This window comes from Rhagoletis pomonella, unplaced genomic scaffold (assembly GCF_013731165.1).
Source record: "Rhagoletis pomonella isolate Grant_MI unplaced genomic scaffold, Rhpom_1.0 Rhpom_scaffold_00003, whole genome shotgun sequence".
Lineage (NCBI taxonomy): Eukaryota > Metazoa > Arthropoda > Insecta > Diptera > Tephritidae > Rhagoletis > Rhagoletis pomonella.
Window position 1 is genome coordinate 65,915,946 of NW_023458557.1, and position 17,735 is coordinate 65,933,680.

Below are 17,735 nucleotides of genomic sequence, written 5' to 3' on the forward strand. Positions count from 1 at the left end.
AGAATGAGCGATAAACTTCAGAACGAGAATGAGCGATAAACTTCAGAACGTTCTAGAGTTGCCATAAGTGCGAGCGCAGGTATATAAGAGCCGCGACACAGCGGAGTTGAGTTAGTTACAAGACAGCAAGCTACAAAGAGAAGTGAGTTGCGAATAAGCAAGCTATAAGTTTAATTGTGTTAACAAGTTTAGTTAAGCGTTGTTATTGCTTTAACAAGTATTGTAGAGTGTGTTTACTGTATTAGCGAGTATAGTAACTTGTTTGTTGTACAATAAAGTTAATTGTACTACAATTTGGTCATCGTGAGCATTTATTTAACAATCCAGCGATACGAGCCGGAATATATTTGGGAAATCACACGGTGCAGCCACCCTGCAAAAAATTGTGCGACTAATCTCTAAAGAGAGTAATCCGGGATTACTCTCAATCAGATACAATTGGGCATTAATTAGTCCCAATTAGTCTCATACGGGTACTAATGGAGGTCAATTAGTCTCGACTCATCCCTTGTGGGTATAATTGGAGATCAATTAGTCAATTGTGGGTATAATTGGAGATCATCTCTAACGGGTACTATTAACGATTTAATGATATGTACGCTCTTAGTCAATGAAATTTCATGTGCGGCGTTGGCACACAGTGAGAGTATCCGCCTAACAAAACTGAGCACCCCAGTTCGAATCTCAGCTGACGTAAATTTTTATTTTTATTTTTTAAAAGTGACTTGTCGCTTTTTATACCCATTCGGGTAAAAAGGTGAACAATTAGTCTCTTCATAGGACATGCCCGAACAAAAGCGAACAGTGCATCCAATCCAGACAGCTGGTAGACCGAGAACCAAGATGAAAGACTTGCAACGTTTGGAACAGCAAGTGTGTCTGATCGGGACGATCAGACTGTGGTGAAGGGCAGTGTGGTGAATACTGCGGCAACGCGAAGCGAACTACGAGAAATAAGCAGAATGTTCGAGGAATGAAGTAGAGTGTTCCACAAAGAGAAACGTCAAGTTGGATGAACACTGCGAACAGCGGGAGAAAGAGAATGAGCGATAAACTTCAGTACGTTCTAGAGTTGCCATAAGTGCGAGCGCAGGTATATAAGAGCCATGATCCAACTACACAAGATCTGACAAGATGGAGCAAAGAAAAAAGTAATTTTCTGGCTGACGTTTGTAATTTCGGCGCCATGTTATTTTCTGTGAAAAGTAAACAAAGAATATGAAGACGAAGCATAAAGAAAAAATGCATGCAATGTTGTGCACATGTTTTTGCTAACCGTTTTATTATTTATGTACGTGTTTTTTGCATTCAATCACCGCGCACTTCATTTTAATTACATTTGCACAAAAAATCATTTAAAAATCACTGAAATAAACCACCGACAAAATACACATAAAGAAAGAAGCAAAACAGAAATAGCAAACTTGAAAATTTCTCAATTGCTATTACAAATGGCTGCTTCTCAACCGGCCAAGTCTGTTCTAATTGGTTCATGTATAAGAGCCACGACACAGCGGAGTTGAGTTAGTTACAAGACAGCAAACTACAAGTAAAGTGAGCAGAGAAGTGAGTTGCGAATAAGCAAGCTATAAGTTTAATTGTGTTAACAAGTTTAGTTAAGCGTTGTTATTGCTTTAACAAGTATTGTAGAGTGTTTTTACTGTATTAGCGAGTATTGTAAATTGTTTGTTGTACAATAAAGTTAATTGTACTACAATTTGGTCTTCGTGAGCATTTATTTAACAATCCAGCGATACGAGCCCGAGTATATTTGGGAAATCCCTCAAGGCTTCGAGGATAATCGTAACAGTATCTTCCTAAAATTTGCACAAACACGTATCACTTTTGAAGTAAATGGATTTCAACGGCAACACTGATCCAATAGTAGAAACCGATTCATCTCCTGCGCCCTGCATCATTTATTTATTCACTGTTGGCAATTCGGTTCTAATTTGACATTTTTTTTACAACGAAAACGTCATACAATTTTCTCATATGAGCCACTGGGAAGGAAAATTTTCTACGGTGGTATTTGTTTAAATAGTTAGTGCAAATTTCAATAACGCTTTGTAAAACGTGAACAGTAAATATTTAGTCAACACAATGCCTCTTAAGTTGGATATAAAACGCCGCTTAACCTCGCGTTCGGATCGAGTGAAATGTGTAGATCTACATCCGACAGAGCCGTGGATGTTGTGTGCACTTTACAATGGCCACGTACACATTATGAACTATGAAAACCAACAATTGGTTAAAGATTTCGAAGTGTGTGATGTGCCGGTGCGTTGTGGACGTTTTGTGGCTCGGAAAAATTGGCTCATTACTGGTTCCGATGATATGCAGATACGTGTATTCAACTATAATACCCTAGAAAAGATACACTCGTTCGAGGCTCACTCGGATTATCTACGATGTATAGCCGTACACCCGACGCAGCCATTAATACTTACTAGTAGTGGTAAGTTAAGCTAAATTACTATTGTGGTTTCGTAGATATATAAATATTACTATAATGTAGATGATATGCTGATAAAGTTATGGAACTGGGAAAAATTGTGGGCATGTCAACGCGTGTTCGAAGGCCATACGCATTATGTTATGCAGATTGTTTTCAATCCGAAGGACAACAACACATTTGCTTCTGCCTCACTTGACCGAACAGTGAAGGTTTGGCAACTTGGTTCAACATTCGCAAACTTCACACTTGAGGGACATGAGAAAGGAATCAATTGCATTGATTATTATCATGGAGGTGATAAACCCTACTTGATTTCTGGCGCAGATGACCGATTGGTAAAGATTTGGGACTATCAAAACAAAACCTGCGTACAAACATTGGAAGGGCATGCACAAAATATATCTGCAGTTTGTTTTCATCCCGAGTTGCCTATAGTTTTAACTGGGTCCGAAGATGGCACCGTTCGAATCTGGCATTCAGGCACTTACCGCTTAGAAACTTGCCTCAACTATGGGTTTGAGCGAGTTTGGACAATTGCGTGTATGCGTGGCAGTAATAACGTTGCTCTTGGTTATGATGAAGGATCAATTATAATAAAAGTGGGTCGAGAAGAACCCGCAATGTCAATGGATGTTATTGGCTCTAAAATTATTTGGGCTAAACACTCTGAAATGCAGCAGGTAATGATTGCTTGGTATGAAATAGGAATTATATTTAATAACTAAACAATTTTTCAGGTAAATTTAAAAGCAATGGCCGATGGAACCGAAATAAAAGATGGCGAACGATTGCCAGTTGCCGTTAAAGATATGGGCGCTTGTGAGATTTATCCCCAAACTATAGCACATAATCCCAATGGTCGCTTTGTTGTGGTATGTGGCGATGGCGAATACATAATATACACATCTATGGCTTTGCGTAACAAAGCATATGGATCTGCTCAAGAATTCGTGTGGGCGTTGGAGAGTAATGAATATGCCATACGAGAGAATAATGGAACAGTTCGCCTTTTCCGCAATTTTAAAGAGCGGAAAAGTTTCACCCCTGAGTATGGAGCAGAAAGTATTTACGGAGGGTACTTGTTTGGTGTAAAAACATCGTCTGGATTGGCATTCTACGACTGGGAGACTCTACAGTTAGTGCGCCGAGTCGAAGTGCAACCACGGCATGTCTTCTGGAACGAAGCGGGCACATTAGTATGTCTTGCTACCGATGAATCTTACTTTATTCTCTCAGTAGATACTGCTGCAATTGCAACTGCATTGGAAAACAAGCAAGGGCTCGAAGACGATGGTATTGAAAGTGCCTTCGAGGTTTTGGGTATGCAAAAATATATAAATATAGTTTTCCATTGAATGTTTGTTAAAATTTCGTTTTATCGATGCAGGCGAAGTCAACGAGGTAGTAAAGACCGGAATTTGGGTTGGGGACTGCTTTATCTACACAAACTCTGTTAATCGTATTAACTATTGTGTTGGTGGCGAAATTGTTACGATATCTCATCTGGATCGTACAATGTATTTGCTGGGCTATGTACCGAAGGACAACCGCCTGTATTTGGGTGATAAGGAGCTGAACGTCATCTCATTTTCGCTTCTGTTGTCTGTACTCGAATACCAAACAGCGGTTATGCGTCGCGATTTCGAAAGAGCAGATCTAGTGTTACCCACCGTCCCCAAAGAGCATCGTACACGAGTCGCTCATTTCCTGGAGAAGCAGGGCTTTAAACAGCAGGCATTGCAAGTTTCCACTGACTCCGATCATAAATTCGACTTAGCCTTACAAATCGGTGAATTGGATGTGGCATTGAAACTGGCACGCGAAGCAGAAAATCCCCAAAAGTGGTCACAATTAGCTGACGTCGCTTCACGAAAAAACAATATGCAACTTGTAAAAGAATGCATGCAAAAAGCAAATGATTTCAGTGGTCTTTTGCTATTGGCGACATCCTCAGGAGATGAGAAAATGTTGGAAGACGTAGCTGAAAGCAGCTCCAAACAAGGACGTCACAATATAGCATTCCTCTCGTCTTTCGTACGAGCTAATGTGCAACGTTGTCTGGATATATTAATTGAGACGAATCGTTTACCCGAAGCTGCATTTTTTGCACGCACATACATTCCCAGCCAAATGTCTCGCATAGTTGAACTTTGGCGTGAAGAGTTGGCTAAGTTTAATGAAAAGGCTGGTCAATCCCTTGCCGATCCAGCCAAATATGAAAATCTTTTCCCTGGTCTAGGAGAGGCGCTACGCGTAGAAGAATTTTTGCAACAAACTCAAGAAAAGAAGTTACCAGCTTCTGCTGCCGCTCAAATACCACTCAATATTGAGCGCAATCCGATAGAGGAAATGCACTTAGCAGAACAACGAGGAATTTTTGAGAGTAACAGTAAGCCAGCTGCGCAATCATATAAGAAAAATGATGACTATGTGGGTGAAGCACCAGTCAATGCCGTTGCCAATACCACTGCTGCCACAACCGTATTATGTAAAACATCAGATGGACTGGGAGACGATGGTGATGACGACGAGTTGGAACTTGAAATTGATGGTGTGACGTTGGATGATTTTATTGATACAACCGATGTTAATTTAGATGAGGACTTTTTGAGCGATGACTAAGTCAATCGCCGCCAACTTTATTTTAACTATACCACAAGAAAATATTTACATTTACATTTAGAAATCTATTCCCATACCCGAATTGGTTATCGTTATTTAAGTTTTTGCATAGCGACAGTGTTCTCCATTACAACAGTACTAATGCGTAATTCGGCATACATTCTTTTTATTAAGTTGAATTGCAAACATACATATATTGAACGCAACTTCGGAAATACGGCGAATATTTGCTGCGCCAAGAGTTAAATTAAACATTCTGTATAAATTAATAATAGAAAACAATAAAGGAAATACTTGTAGCAAACATTTATGTTAGTAAACAAATACTTTTTATTTTACTTACGTGCCTGCCATGTACGGTACGAACGTATGCATTCAAAGTGTATGATTCAGTGATAGCATTTTCGTAGATTTTACGAAAATTCGGACTACGACGGAGTCAGCGACACATTCCCACGACAGCCGGCTCTACGGACCGGTATGACTCGGGTTTTACCCGACCAAGGGCTGTTGTTTCGGCGATCTAACCCCGTTTAGGTCGGCAACACGCGAGAATGGACGAGTGACTATGTGGGCTCCTGCTGTGATGCCCAGTCGCATCTTTCCCCCGCGATGCCGCCAAACACCACCACAAGGCAGTGTAGTGGCGCTCGTAGCATAATTACCATTTCTGCTTCACCGTTAAAACCTTGAAATTTGTTTACTAAACCCCTTTCGGAAGTAGAGGATTAAAGTAATATTATTTTCTACATTTCCAATTTAAATTTAGTAAAAAACAAATATAAAATACTATAATAGTCTATCTCATTTTCTCATATTTTACACATATTATGTTTCACTTAACTACCATTATAAATATACTCGAACTAAAGTTCTAATTAATAAGTATTTATAAATATTACATGCTAGTGCACTATAACTAATATGTATAAAAAAAAATTTTAAATTGTCTTACAAAATTATTATTATCATCTTATTAAAATTATCTTCACATATGTTTCGTTTTTTTTTCATTCATATCGTAAATTGGAACTTCCGGTTGTGCCACTTGCTAAGTAATAACAACATGAACGAAAGACACAAGATCACGCCTTCCTGAAAGAAAGAAAAAAGTTATTTTTTAGCTGTTGAAATCTCGACGCCATCTTTGTTGTAAGAAGTAAACAACGAAGAGAACAAAAAAAAACGCGTAATTGTTGAACGCAAGAATAATCATTTTTATTATGCAAATTCTTCTATACATCATGTCGCTGTGTTAAATTATTCTTTACCTTATGTGTGCACACGTTGTCACAAGCGAAAATTAAGAAAATTGCAGTAAAAAGCCACCACCGAATTGTAAACAACGAACAAATGTAAACAAACGGCTAATGTCAAAGTCGCACAACTTTTTTCCTAAATGCGATTATAACGGGGTACTAAGAAGGCGTGATGTTATGGTTGAGGGGGTAGCCCTGAGGGGGTAGCCCTCTTTATTTACAAAATATACATACGAGAATAATACAATACAAATTATAAGATCTTAAATACAAACTTGGATATTATATGGCTTACCGCGTATTACGTTACAACGTGCTTAGGTATCGGCAGACGGAAAAGAAAAAGAAATAAAATAATATGCAGACGGGATACAATAACGGATCCTAGTTCTACAATGACATATCAAAATTAAAGTCTACACTTGTGGGTTGCCAACATCCTTCCTTCTTTTAAAAAGATGGTAATCTGGAATCCATGCAGGAGGTCTTTTACGCCTAGATGAACGTCTTAGCTCTGGATGAACCTCGGTTTGCTCTGTTACCGGTTCGCGGTTGTCATTCGGAGCATCGGTACTAGCCTCTGGTAGTAATTGGTTCGGAGGATCTGCCATATTCGTGCATGGTGTAGTCTGCTGACTCGTATCACTTGAAGCCGATTCCTGTGAAGTAGCGAGATCTGGCTCTGCAATACAAGCGCGTGAGTTGCTAGCGTCAGAGACTGATGACGGTGACAGATCGAAATAATCGAATGAAATATCCAACGCCTTCTGTGGAGCTTCGACGAATCTTGAACGTAGTTGGTTCGCGTGTGATTTCACTGCCTTAAAAATGTTGGAGTTTTCAATTCTTACTTCGCAATTTACTTTGCCAAGAATCTTTGTTATTATTCCAGGTGCCCAAAAGGATTCATTCAGCTTATACAGTTTCGCGTATACAGGATCACCGATTTTATAACTTCGTTCCTGGGCATGATTTTGTCTATTAAATTGTTGTTCCATACGCTCGTTACGTTGATTGCTATGTGGCTTAGAAATCTTAAGGAGGTCCAACTCCGTCCTTAGCCTTCTCCCCACGAACAAATCAGCTGGCGATTTGCCTTGTGCACTTCGATTTGGCGTAACTCGATTGGTTTTTAAAAATGTTTGCAAGATTTGTTTCGTCGTTCCTGCGCCCTCTAATTTCTTCAAAGCTCTTTTCAAAGTATCTACGAAACGTTCTGCTTGCCCGTTCGACTGTGGGTGATACGGAGCAGTGAATTTATGAATAATACCTTGGCTTTTGCAGAAATCTGAGTAAGTTTTACTCGAAAATTGGGTTCCATTATCGCTAACTATTAGCTCTGGGTTCCCAAATTGTGACGTGAAATCAGCAATACAATTTAAAATGCTTGCAGAAGTTATTGAATTAACTTGGTATATTTGCGGCCACTTTGAATATGCGTCGATGATTAAAAAGTAGTAAATGCCATTTACCGGACCAGCAATGTCGATATGAACGCGTTGCATTGGATGTTCTGCTATAGGCCATGAAGAAAGAGTCGTTTTCGGCAACGTCTTTGCAACAGCAGCGCATTTCCCACATCCTTGAACAAATCGCTTAATCTCTTCATCCAGTCCCGGCCAGTATACGTAACTCCGAGATAGTGATTTTGTTCGCTCGATTCCTTGATGACCTTTATGCAATTGTTGTAAGATACGTTTGTGGAAACAGTAAGGTATAACCAATCGATCTTTGAGCATAATGCAATTTTCGACTATACCCAAAGCGTCTCTATGTATATAATAGCTGCGTAAATCGTCGGTTATCGTATTCGGCCACTTACCATTCTTCAAGTATGAGATGACTTCTTGTAAAACTTTGTCCTTCAACGTTGCATTTTGGATCATCTGGAACGTTACTGGTAAATTCTCTAAGGCTTCGACTGCACTTTGTTTCACTTCACGCTCTAGTTGACAGCAAGCGATGATCGTATCTTCGTTAGGCCTTGTTGTGTTTCTGGTGAGACGCGATAGTATATCTGCAGCCCCGAATTCCCTCGTAGGTATATACTCTAACATAAAATCGTAAGACATCAAGGTTAAAGCCCATCGCTGAAGGCGGTTTGCAGAGTGTGCAGGAATCCCCTTCTTATTACCGAAAATTGCCAGCAATGGTTTATGGTCGGTATGCAAGTAAAACTTCCTACCGTACAAATACTTATGGAACTTTACCACTGCAAATACTAACGCTAAACCTTCCTTCTCAATCTGCGAGTAATTTTTCTCAGCTTGAGTAAGCGATCTTGAAGCATGCGCAATTGCGTTATCCTTACCATCAGGATAAATGTGACAAATATATGCGCCTAGACCCACGTTAGAACCATCAGCAGCTACTTTGATTGGCAATCTTGGGTCGTAATGTGTTAACAACAGATCCGAAGAAAGAAGTTCTTTGAATTTGTTGAAATGTTGCTGACATTGCGATGACCAAACCCACTTCGAATCCGTTTTCAATAAAACATCCAAAGGATTCCTCAGAGCGCGCATTTCTCTAATAAACTTACCGTAGTAGTTTATAGCACCTAAAAATGTTCGAAGCTCGCTTACATCTTTCGGAGGCGGTAGTTCCAAAATTTTGTTAATTTTGCTCTTATCTGGGCTAATTCCATTTTTATCGATGTGATAACCCAGATAAGTACAGGACTTCTGAAAAAACTTGCACTTGTTGAAGTTGACAGTGATGTTGTGTAACTTAAAACGTTCGAATATCTGAATCACTGCGTTAATGTTTTGCTCTTTACTTTTAGTGGCTATAACAACATCGTCTAAGTACGGGAACACTCCACGAATTCCCGACAGAAGTGATTCCATAACTTGTTGAAATGCCCCGGGTGCAGATTTAACTCCTGGTGCTAAACGATTGAATGTGTATAACCCTCGATGCGTGTTGATCACTAAAAGTTTCTTGGTATCTTCATCAACTTCTATCTGCATGTACGCATCCACTATAGAAAAATATGAGCAGCCGTTGAAATTAACAAATATTTCGTCTGGAAGTGGTAGTGGAAAAGTGTGAGGTTCAAGCTGATCGTTGAGACCTGTGGAATAATCTCCACATATGCGCACATCGCCTGCTGCTTTTTTTACCACTACGATTGGTGCTGACTATTTTGAAAAGTTGATTGGAGATATAATACCCCCATCTTCTAATCTTTTCAGTTCTCTTTCAACTTGGCCGCGAGCTGCGTACGCAATCGGTCTTTTGGGACGGAACACAGGAACTGCTTGTGGTTTAAGTTGTAGGTGAACTTTTTGTGCCGTGAAGTGACCAATTTCGTCTCTAAATATACTCGGAAACATCGCAAGCAAATTTGGTTGTGTTAATTTACTGCTGGTTTGAACGTTCCTGCATGACGTGTATTCTGTTATGCGAGTGTCCCATAACTCAAAAAGCGAGATAATGTCTGTGCTTAATAAATTAAGGTCACCTAACAGTGATTGTTGCTTGCTTTTTCTTTCCTTTCATTACAATAGGTTTGTTCGTCGAGCAAAAAATTTGTACGAATTTGTACGAATTATCACGATTTTTGCCCAAATCGCGTTCGTGCAGACCAAAAAATTATCCAACACTCAAAAATTGTGAGAGCAAAGTGACAGTTCTCTTGGAGAGAAGTTGCAAATTCTTGCTGGAAAAAATTTTGCCAGCAAGAATTTGCAAACACGAAAAACATGTGGTTGTGGCGCATGGTTGCATTTTTGTCTACAATAATTTGAATAAATTAGTTCGTTAAATTTAAAAATTTATAAATACGAGCGATTTTTTAATGAAAAAAGGAAGTAAATAATTGTTGATATAATTAATTTAGTTCATTCCAATGATTTGAACTTAATTCGGCTGAAAAAAATGGTATTCGCAGTCGGAATGCAATTGCAACCAGAGTCGATTTAAGAAACCCGACAGCTAGTACGATGAAGAAATTGAAATGTATGTTAAAGAAAGTCAGAACAACAAGAAATATACATGTATATCCTGTTTTTGGCCATCCGAAAGAATTTTAAAAATTCTATACAAATTTTTTATATTTGAAATGCAACCGTGGACGCCAGCTGGCAGGGAAACTTGCAAATTCCTGCAAATTTGCGTTCGTGCAGAAATTTGCAAGTTTCTCAACATGAGAGAGAATTTGAGAGAATTTTTTCTTACTCTCTGATATTTTGAGTGTTGGATAATTCTTGCTGGATTTTCGACGAACAAACCTAATGTCTGCCTCAAATTCGCCAGCAATCGAAATTTGATTTGCCGAAGCATCACGAAATGATTTCTGACATGAGCGCAATGAAGGACTGCCGATTCTTTTCCAATTCTGCGTGGAAATAATGGTTACGTCCGAACCAGTATCGTGTTGGAGTTGGAGACCCACGCCATTAATCTCTATGGTCACAAAACGACGGTTGTGAGAACCATTTTCACACGCTGTAAATACGCTTCTAATAAATTTCCGCTTCCTACTCTTTTTCTTTGTCTCGTTACGTTTCGCCATCGCCGGTTTCCGTTCCGAAAAGCATGAACAATAACCTTCTTTGTGACCCACTTTACCACATTGCGTGCATTTATGGCTGGTAAAGCTACACTCACGAACAAAATGCATACGACCACATTGCCAGCAAGGTCTGCTTGGCAATGCCTTAGTATCGACTTTCGCTTGCTTGTGTTCTGAAACCGCTTGAACTTTCGTTGGGTTAGCACATACGAGTGCATCATTTTTTAAGTTCTTAATACGCGGTATTTCTGCTACTAAATTATCGATTGTTAAAGGTCTTTCACTAGTTTCCGAGTCCAGCATAGATAGAAGTCTCGCGCGCAGATCTTCGTCAGATGCCGATTGCATGCCGTGAACGAACATTAGACATTTAAAATTATTACCCGTACAATCCCGAAGATTAAAATTTTCACATAACCTATTGACTCGCGCTGCATATGTTATAACTTCTTCGTCATTCATACGCACATTCTGTATGCATTTTACCCTAATACTGAACTGTGACTCCTTTTTCCCAAAAAGTTTTTTTAGCGTTGCAATAGTGTCCTCGAACTTGATATCACGCGGCTGGGCAGGCAAAATATAGTCCCGATATTTGTCGAACACATTCGTGCTTACCTTCCTTAGGAGCAAGCGCACTTTTGCGGCATCATCCAGTGACGCAGCTTCCACATTAAAATTATCCTCATACCGCACGTACCATTTGGCAAAAGTTTGACCTTGCTCAGGGTCATAAGCGAATTCACGTATGCTCTTCGCAAGAGTCTCCATTAGAGCTTCTGATCCGCCCAATGTACTGTTTGTTGGTGAGCCCCGCTCATTTTGTCCATTGGTATAATTTGCTGTCACAGCAATTAAACGTTCCAAGAGCAGTTTTTGTTGCTCCGCGGTTTCTTGCTGTCTTGATAGAAGAGTCGCAACCACCTGCTCTAATGTCGCCATTTTTGATATTGCTCTGAGCTCGAAAATAGTTGTTTTTCTTCGTCGCCAATGTTATGGTTGCGGGGGTAGCCGTAGCTTAATCTTTATTTACAAAATATACATACGAGAATAATACAATACAAATTATAAGATCTTAAATACAAACTTGGATATTATATGGCTTACCGCGTATTACGTTACAACGTGCTTAGGTATCGGCAGACGGAAAAGAAAAAGAAATAAAATTATATGCAAACGGGATACAATAACGGATCCTAGTTCTACAATGACATATCAAAATTAAAGTCTACACTTGTGGGTTGCCAACACGTGATCTTGTATTTTTGGTTCATGTAATAACAACTAGATATTAGGAGTGTTCGCTATGCAAAAAATTTGTATAAGTTTTTACCAATTGTTACCAAATCGTGCTCGATTAGCCAAAAACCCAGTACAACTTGCAAGGAGAGAGCACAATTTTGACATTTCATTTGGAGGGGAAGCTGCAAATTCGTGCTGGGAAAATTTTTGGGGTGGGCTTTAGATTGGTAACCCCGGAGTACAGCATTAAGGAAAATATGGGAGGTAGAGGGGGGTCTAACAGTTCCCTGTATGAAGTTTCAAAGCGCGCACCTTATACTCTTTAATTTGTTATTAAAGTTTGTAATTTTAACCAACTTGTATGGCACTATTTTACAATATATAATGCACTTTCCACTAAATTTACAGGTTATTTACATTCAATGTATGCGCAGTTAGAGTGTGCACGTTCAAACAAATAAAGGGTGAGGTTTAGTAGCGCTCACAACTATTTCGGGCTATTCCGTCCAAAGGGGTCGCCCGATCCAAAAAAAAATTCCACACCCTTGTAGTCAAGGATCCACGCATTATTTTAACACTCACTTTTGTAAATTTTGGTCACTAATTTCTTTACAAATTGGGTTTGAAATATGCCCTTTTTTAAAAAATTCGGAAATTAGCATACATTTATCACTCTTAATTCTCCTTAAAGAAGCCACTTCACCAATACATTTTTGTATTCCCCTTCACTTTACACTTTACTCGATCAGTTATAACTTGCTTTACGACTTTAATATTAACCAATTAATAACAATTCATTAAATAAAAACACCTTCAAAATCACGCGTCTGACTTTGGTTGCATATGCAAATTAAATGGCGGAGTTCAGTTGTCAAACTCCAAAATATGCAAAAGAATGAGAGACAAAAGAAGATAAAATATAACCCAGAAGCATGAAAAATATAAAAAGGTGTTCTCTGCAAAAGGTGTTCAGCTCCTTTTCTTCGCAAAACAGAAAGGAGGATTCTATTGCCTGAGGGTTATAATGCCTAAGTGCGGCCGAAGGCCGCCTACGCAGAAAGGTGTTCTCTGTGAAAGGTGTTCAGCCTCCCTTCTTTGGTAACACAGAAAGGAGAATTCTACTGCCTGAGGGTTATAACCCCTAAGTGCGGCCGAAGGCCGCCTACACAGAAAGGTGTTCTCTGTAAAAGGTGTTCAGCCTCGCTTCTTTGGCAACACAGAAAGGAGAATTCTACTGCCTGAGGGTTATAATCCCTAAGTGCGGCCAAAGGCCGCCTACGCAGAAAGGTGTTCTCTACAAAAGGTGTTCAGCCCCCTTTCTTTGGCAACACAGAAAGGAGAATTCTACTGCCTGAGGGTTATAATCCCCAAGTGCGGCCGAAGGCCGCCTACGCAGAAAGAAATTCTACGCAAAAATACATTTGTTAAAGAGAACATTTTTTTTATATAAACTTGTTTTTTCTATTTTTAATTAACTTTTTTATTCTTTATTCAAAATCGCCCGATATCTAATTTGGCATAATTTCTTTTATTAAAAAATCCCACGGTTTTTGTTAGTTGGGTCATATTCCACTTCAAACTGCTGAGTTTGCCTAAGAAAATTCCGTTTTTCCCCCTTTTTCAAACGGTTCCCTAGGGGCCTGTGGGAGGAGCCCAAGGGGGGGATACGCCTTGTTAGAAAGCGGGGACTGTCCCCTTTCCAGTGGGGGCGGTTTGGGGGGCCCCGCCCCCTCTCCCTCCGCCTTCCACCCTAAAAACGATGTGAGCGCTACTAAACATTTCCCCAAATAAATACTTTTAGTATATTACAGCTTTTTTGTCAAAAATTGATTGTTGTGTAATTTTATGAGAGTACATGCAGAATATGTGCAAATGGCAGCAGGATTGTGTTGCCATATCTAAAAAAAACCAAGAGCGGAAAGCAAGACCACAGAAAATACGATTAAAATGAAAATACGATAAGGTTTTTTTGTTCAGATAAAAATAAATAGTAGGGGCTTGGGGTCATATTACCCTCTTCCGGCAACACAGAAAGGAGAATTCTACGTTGTGAGGTTATAATCCCTAAGCGCGGCCGAAGGCCGCCTACGCAGAAAGGTGTTCAGCCCCTGATCCCCCTACTATTTATTTTAATCTGAACAAAATAACCTTATCGTATTTTCCTTTTAATTGTATTTTCTTTTGGTCTTGCTTTCCACTCTTGCATTTTTTAGATATGGCAACACAGTCCTGCTGCCATTTGCACATATTCTGCATGTACTCTCATAAAATTAAACAACAATCAATTTTTGATAAAAAAAGCTGTTATATACTTAAAGTATTTATTTGTTTGAACATGCACACTCTTACTGCGCATATATTGAGTGTAAATAACGTGTAAATTTAGTGGAAAAGTCCCATACAAGTTGGTGAAAATTACAAACTTTAATAACAAATTACTTAAAAACTATAAGGTTCCGCGCTTTAAAACTTTACACATACCCCCTTTGGAACCCCATCCACCCCCCGTATTTTCCTTAATTCCGTACTCGGGGGTTACCATTCTAAAATTTTCCCAATTTTTGCCAGTAAGCATTTGCAAGCAGGATTTTGGCACACGGTTGCATTTTGTCAACATTAATTTGAATCAACGAGTTCGTTAAATTTAAAAATGAACAATCTTGTTGCGATTTACTAATGAAATAAGTATGTAAATATTCGTTTATTCAATTAATATAATTAATTCCAAGCATTTGAAAGGTACTCGGCTGAAAAAGCTGTATTCGTAATCGGAACGCACTCGGCACCACTGTCGATATAGGAAATCCGACAGTGACTTCCACAAAGAAATTGAAGCGTATGTTGAAGAAAGTCAAAATAGGAAGAAGTATACGTATAGGTCCTGTTTTGGTTTCCACCTGAAATAATTTAAAAAATTTATTAAGCTCGAAATGCAATCGTGGATGCCAGCTGGCAATGAAGCTTGCAAATGTTTGCTAATTCCTGTTCGCGCAAAACTCAGTAAGTTTCTCTATTTGGGAGAGTAAGATACCTTATTCTCTGAATTTTGTTACTGGCTAATTCTTACTGGCAGTTGCATAGCGAACACTCCTATTTGCTGCAAACAATATGAATGTTCACACTGACATTTATCCTATTGCCTTTTATTTTCCAGAAAAGATCACGCGATGATTAGGCAAAAAAAAGAGAAAAGAAAAGGATTTTTGCAAACGGGAGCTTAGCGGTTCTTGGCGGCCAAGGATTCGATCTCTTTGGTTTTCAGATCTTCCGAAAAACTTTAAAGACTTAACGAAAAAAAACGCAGCTATACAGCTGTACACACAAAGGCATGTTGAAGTCAAACAACAACAAAAAAAATACACACTCTTTCGTATTCGGATTTTGCTACGAATCGTAGAAATAGTATGCTGCAATCCGAATCGTATTTTCGAACTTTCGAAATTCGTAACAATGGCATGCCTAAAAACGAACGAGTAAGCTTTTTTGCGTAATTTTGTACGAAAACAATTCTGTGTCGGAGGCGAAATAAAAGATGTAAATCGATGTGTGTTTGCAAGAATTATAGGTGGTGTTCATTTAAACAGATAAATTTGCCTTTCGCATATACGTATATTTTTATCCACTGCTTTATATAAACGAGCAAAAAGAATATTTGTTGCCCCTTATCGAGAAACTTGGGTCCGGTTTAGTTAATGTAAAACGATTTTCGGTTGTTGTGTCCAAACGCATAACCCGAATCCCAAAACTTTAACATAGACGTGTAATCAAAGGATTTACATTTTATTTAAGAAAAATGTTTCAAATTTCCAACCACTAGCTTATTAATAAACTCGGTTTGCACTATGCACTTTTTTGCAAATACTCCCCCTCCCCCTGCGCAAAAATACTCCAGGTCTTCTACGCAACACAGAAAAGAGAATTCTACTCAGTAAGGGTTATAATCCCTGGGTCTCGAAAGACATTAGGTGTGTACTCGTACGCCTAACTATCTAAAGTTTTAGAAAACTTTTACTGGTTTTGCGTTCTCGTACCCCAAAAACTTGCAAAGTAGGGGAAATTGAGAGAGCAAAATGTGAAAGAGAGCTGCAAATTTCTGCTGGAAAAATTTTTCCCAGCGAAAACTTGCAAGTAAGAAAATCAGCTGATCACAAACACATGTTTGTAAATAAACAAAAGAAAATATTGCCTTTTTGAGTTATTTATTGCAAATTTTATTATTAATGCTAGTATATAACTAAAAAGTGCGTAAATTTAATAAGCACAACGTTTGTTGAATTTATTTTTCGTTAATTTGCTATTAATCCCCAGTTTGTTTACTATAGTGCGGGCTGACTGGTTGCCGTATGACATTTTTCGTTTGTACCATAAATTTCCTTTAAATATACCAAAATAGATTTAAATGAAGCATTCAGCATTTTTGCTGAAGTTTTCGGTTTTGGTAGGTTGATTGTTGAAATGAAAATTTTATAATTTTAAACCTACTCTATTACATTATTTTGGATCAAAGATGGGTGTTTGGAGGAGATACTCTTGTTTTTAATGAGTCACTATGTGATATCAGAAATAATTATGAGAAAAATAACTTATTCATTCCGATATAATTAATTCGTATTTTAAAAAGGTTTTTCTTAACCAAAACTTTTCAATTGTATAAAATGCCAAATCGGGAGAAAATGCACCAAGCAGAAAATAGATTGCCAAATTAATCACCAGTGGCAACTGTGCAAGTGAACAGCTGTTTCGAAGGTTGCAAGTTTTTGCAAATTTTGCGTTCTCGTACTTCTGTTGATATTTCGTCTCTTTGAGAGCGAATGCTGCTAAATTCTCAGAACTTTTTCTGCTGGAGAATTTTGTCCTCTCAATACGAGTACACACCTATTAGGAGTGTACTCGTAAGCCCAACTATCTAAAGTTTTAGAAAACTTTTACTGGTTTTGCGTTCTCGTACCCAAAAAAAACTTGCAAAGTAGGGGAAATTGAGAGAGCAAAATATGAACGAGAGCTGCAAATTTCTGCTGGAAAAATTTTTCCCAGCTAAAACTTGCAAGTAAGAAAATCAGCTGATCACAAACACATGTTTGTAAATAAACAAAAGAAAATATGGCCTTTTTGAGTTATTTATTGCAAATTTTATTATTAACTAGCAATTACCCGGCGTGCTTCGCTGCGCCTTAAATGTATTTTTGTGTTGTAACTCTCCCCCTAAGCTCTTATGGCCTCATTTACAAAATATTTTTAAAGAACTTTATGAAGTTAGATTTAAAAAAAATCGATCTATGAAGCATTGTTTATTTTTTTTTTTGAGTTAATATATTTTCGAAGGTAATTAGAAAATATGTAAAGAACCGACTTTCTCTTGGAAATTTAATTTATAATCTTATAACTGGAGTCTACTATCGCACCCTTTCCTCAAACGTGTATTGATTCAATATTCAAATCTATATATATAAAATTAAGTGGCAAAACTTCCTGTTCGCATACTCCTCCTAGACGGCTTGCCCGATATCAAAGAAATTTTCAGGGGTGATTGGGGTCTGTGTGGAGGGTGCACATAAGAAATTTCATGTGTGTATCTTTGCACGTTTTGCAAAAACAAAAAAAAAAATTAATTCTGTTAGGCTTTACGTGTTTTTTT

General features: G+C 38.4%; 3 protein-coding genes across 3 annotated transcripts; 1 reads left to right on the top strand and 2 right to left on the bottom strand.

The window, feature by feature from the left end:
• Positions 1–2,103: 2,103 nt before the first annotated feature.
• LOC118735362 (coatomer subunit beta') lies at positions 2,104–5,404 on the top strand. Its single transcript, XM_036465072.1, has 4 exons — positions 2,104–2,458; positions 2,519–3,138; positions 3,196–3,778; positions 3,846–5,404. Exons 1-4 carry the CDS (start codon positions 2,104–2,106, stop codon positions 5,078–5,080), a joined length of 2,793 nt encoding a protein of 930 aa, XP_036320965.1. The 3' UTR covers positions 5,081–5,404.
• A 1,351-nt stretch (positions 5,405–6,755) lies between these two features.
• Positions 6,756–8,411, bottom strand: LOC118736340 (uncharacterized protein K02A2.6-like). Its single transcript, XM_036466433.1, has one exon. It carries the CDS (start codon positions 8,409–8,411, stop codon positions 6,756–6,758), a length of 1,656 nt encoding a protein of 551 aa, XP_036322326.1.
• A 1,291-nt stretch (positions 8,412–9,702) lies between these two features.
• On the bottom strand, positions 9,703–11,800 carry LOC118736341 (uncharacterized protein K02A2.6-like). Its single transcript, XM_036466434.1, has 2 exons — positions 10,575–11,800; positions 9,703–9,739 (listed from the first exon to the last, which is right to left on the bottom strand). The coding sequence occupies exons 1-2, from the start codon at positions 11,798–11,800 to the stop codon at positions 9,703–9,705; spliced, it is 1,263 nt and encodes a 420-aa protein (XP_036322327.1).
• Positions 11,801–17,735: the final 5,935 nt, after the last annotated feature.

Coding starts and splice junctions, on each gene's coding strand:
- LOC118735362 (XM_036465072.1), top strand. CDS start 2,104: ATGCCTCTTAAGTTGGATATAAAACGCCGCTTAACCTCGCGTTCGGAT. Junction 2,459..2,518: donor ATTAATACTTACTAGTAGTG/GTAAGTTAAGCT, acceptor ACTATAATGTAG/ATGATATGCTGATAAAGTTA. Junction 3,779..3,845: donor AAGTGCCTTCGAGGTTTTGG/GTATGCAAAAAT, acceptor TTATCGATGCAG/GCGAAGTCAACGAGGTAGTA.
- LOC118736340 (XM_036466433.1), bottom strand. CDS start 8,411: ATGTCTTACGATTTTATGTTAGAGTATATACCTACGAGGGAATTCGGG.
- LOC118736341 (XM_036466434.1), bottom strand. CDS start 11,800: ATGGCGACATTAGAGCAGGTGGTTGCGACTCTTCTATCAAGACAGCAA. Junction 9,740..10,574: donor GAATTTGAGGCAGACATTAG/GTTTGTTCGTCG, acceptor CTCGCATAACAG/AATACACGTCATGCAGGAAC.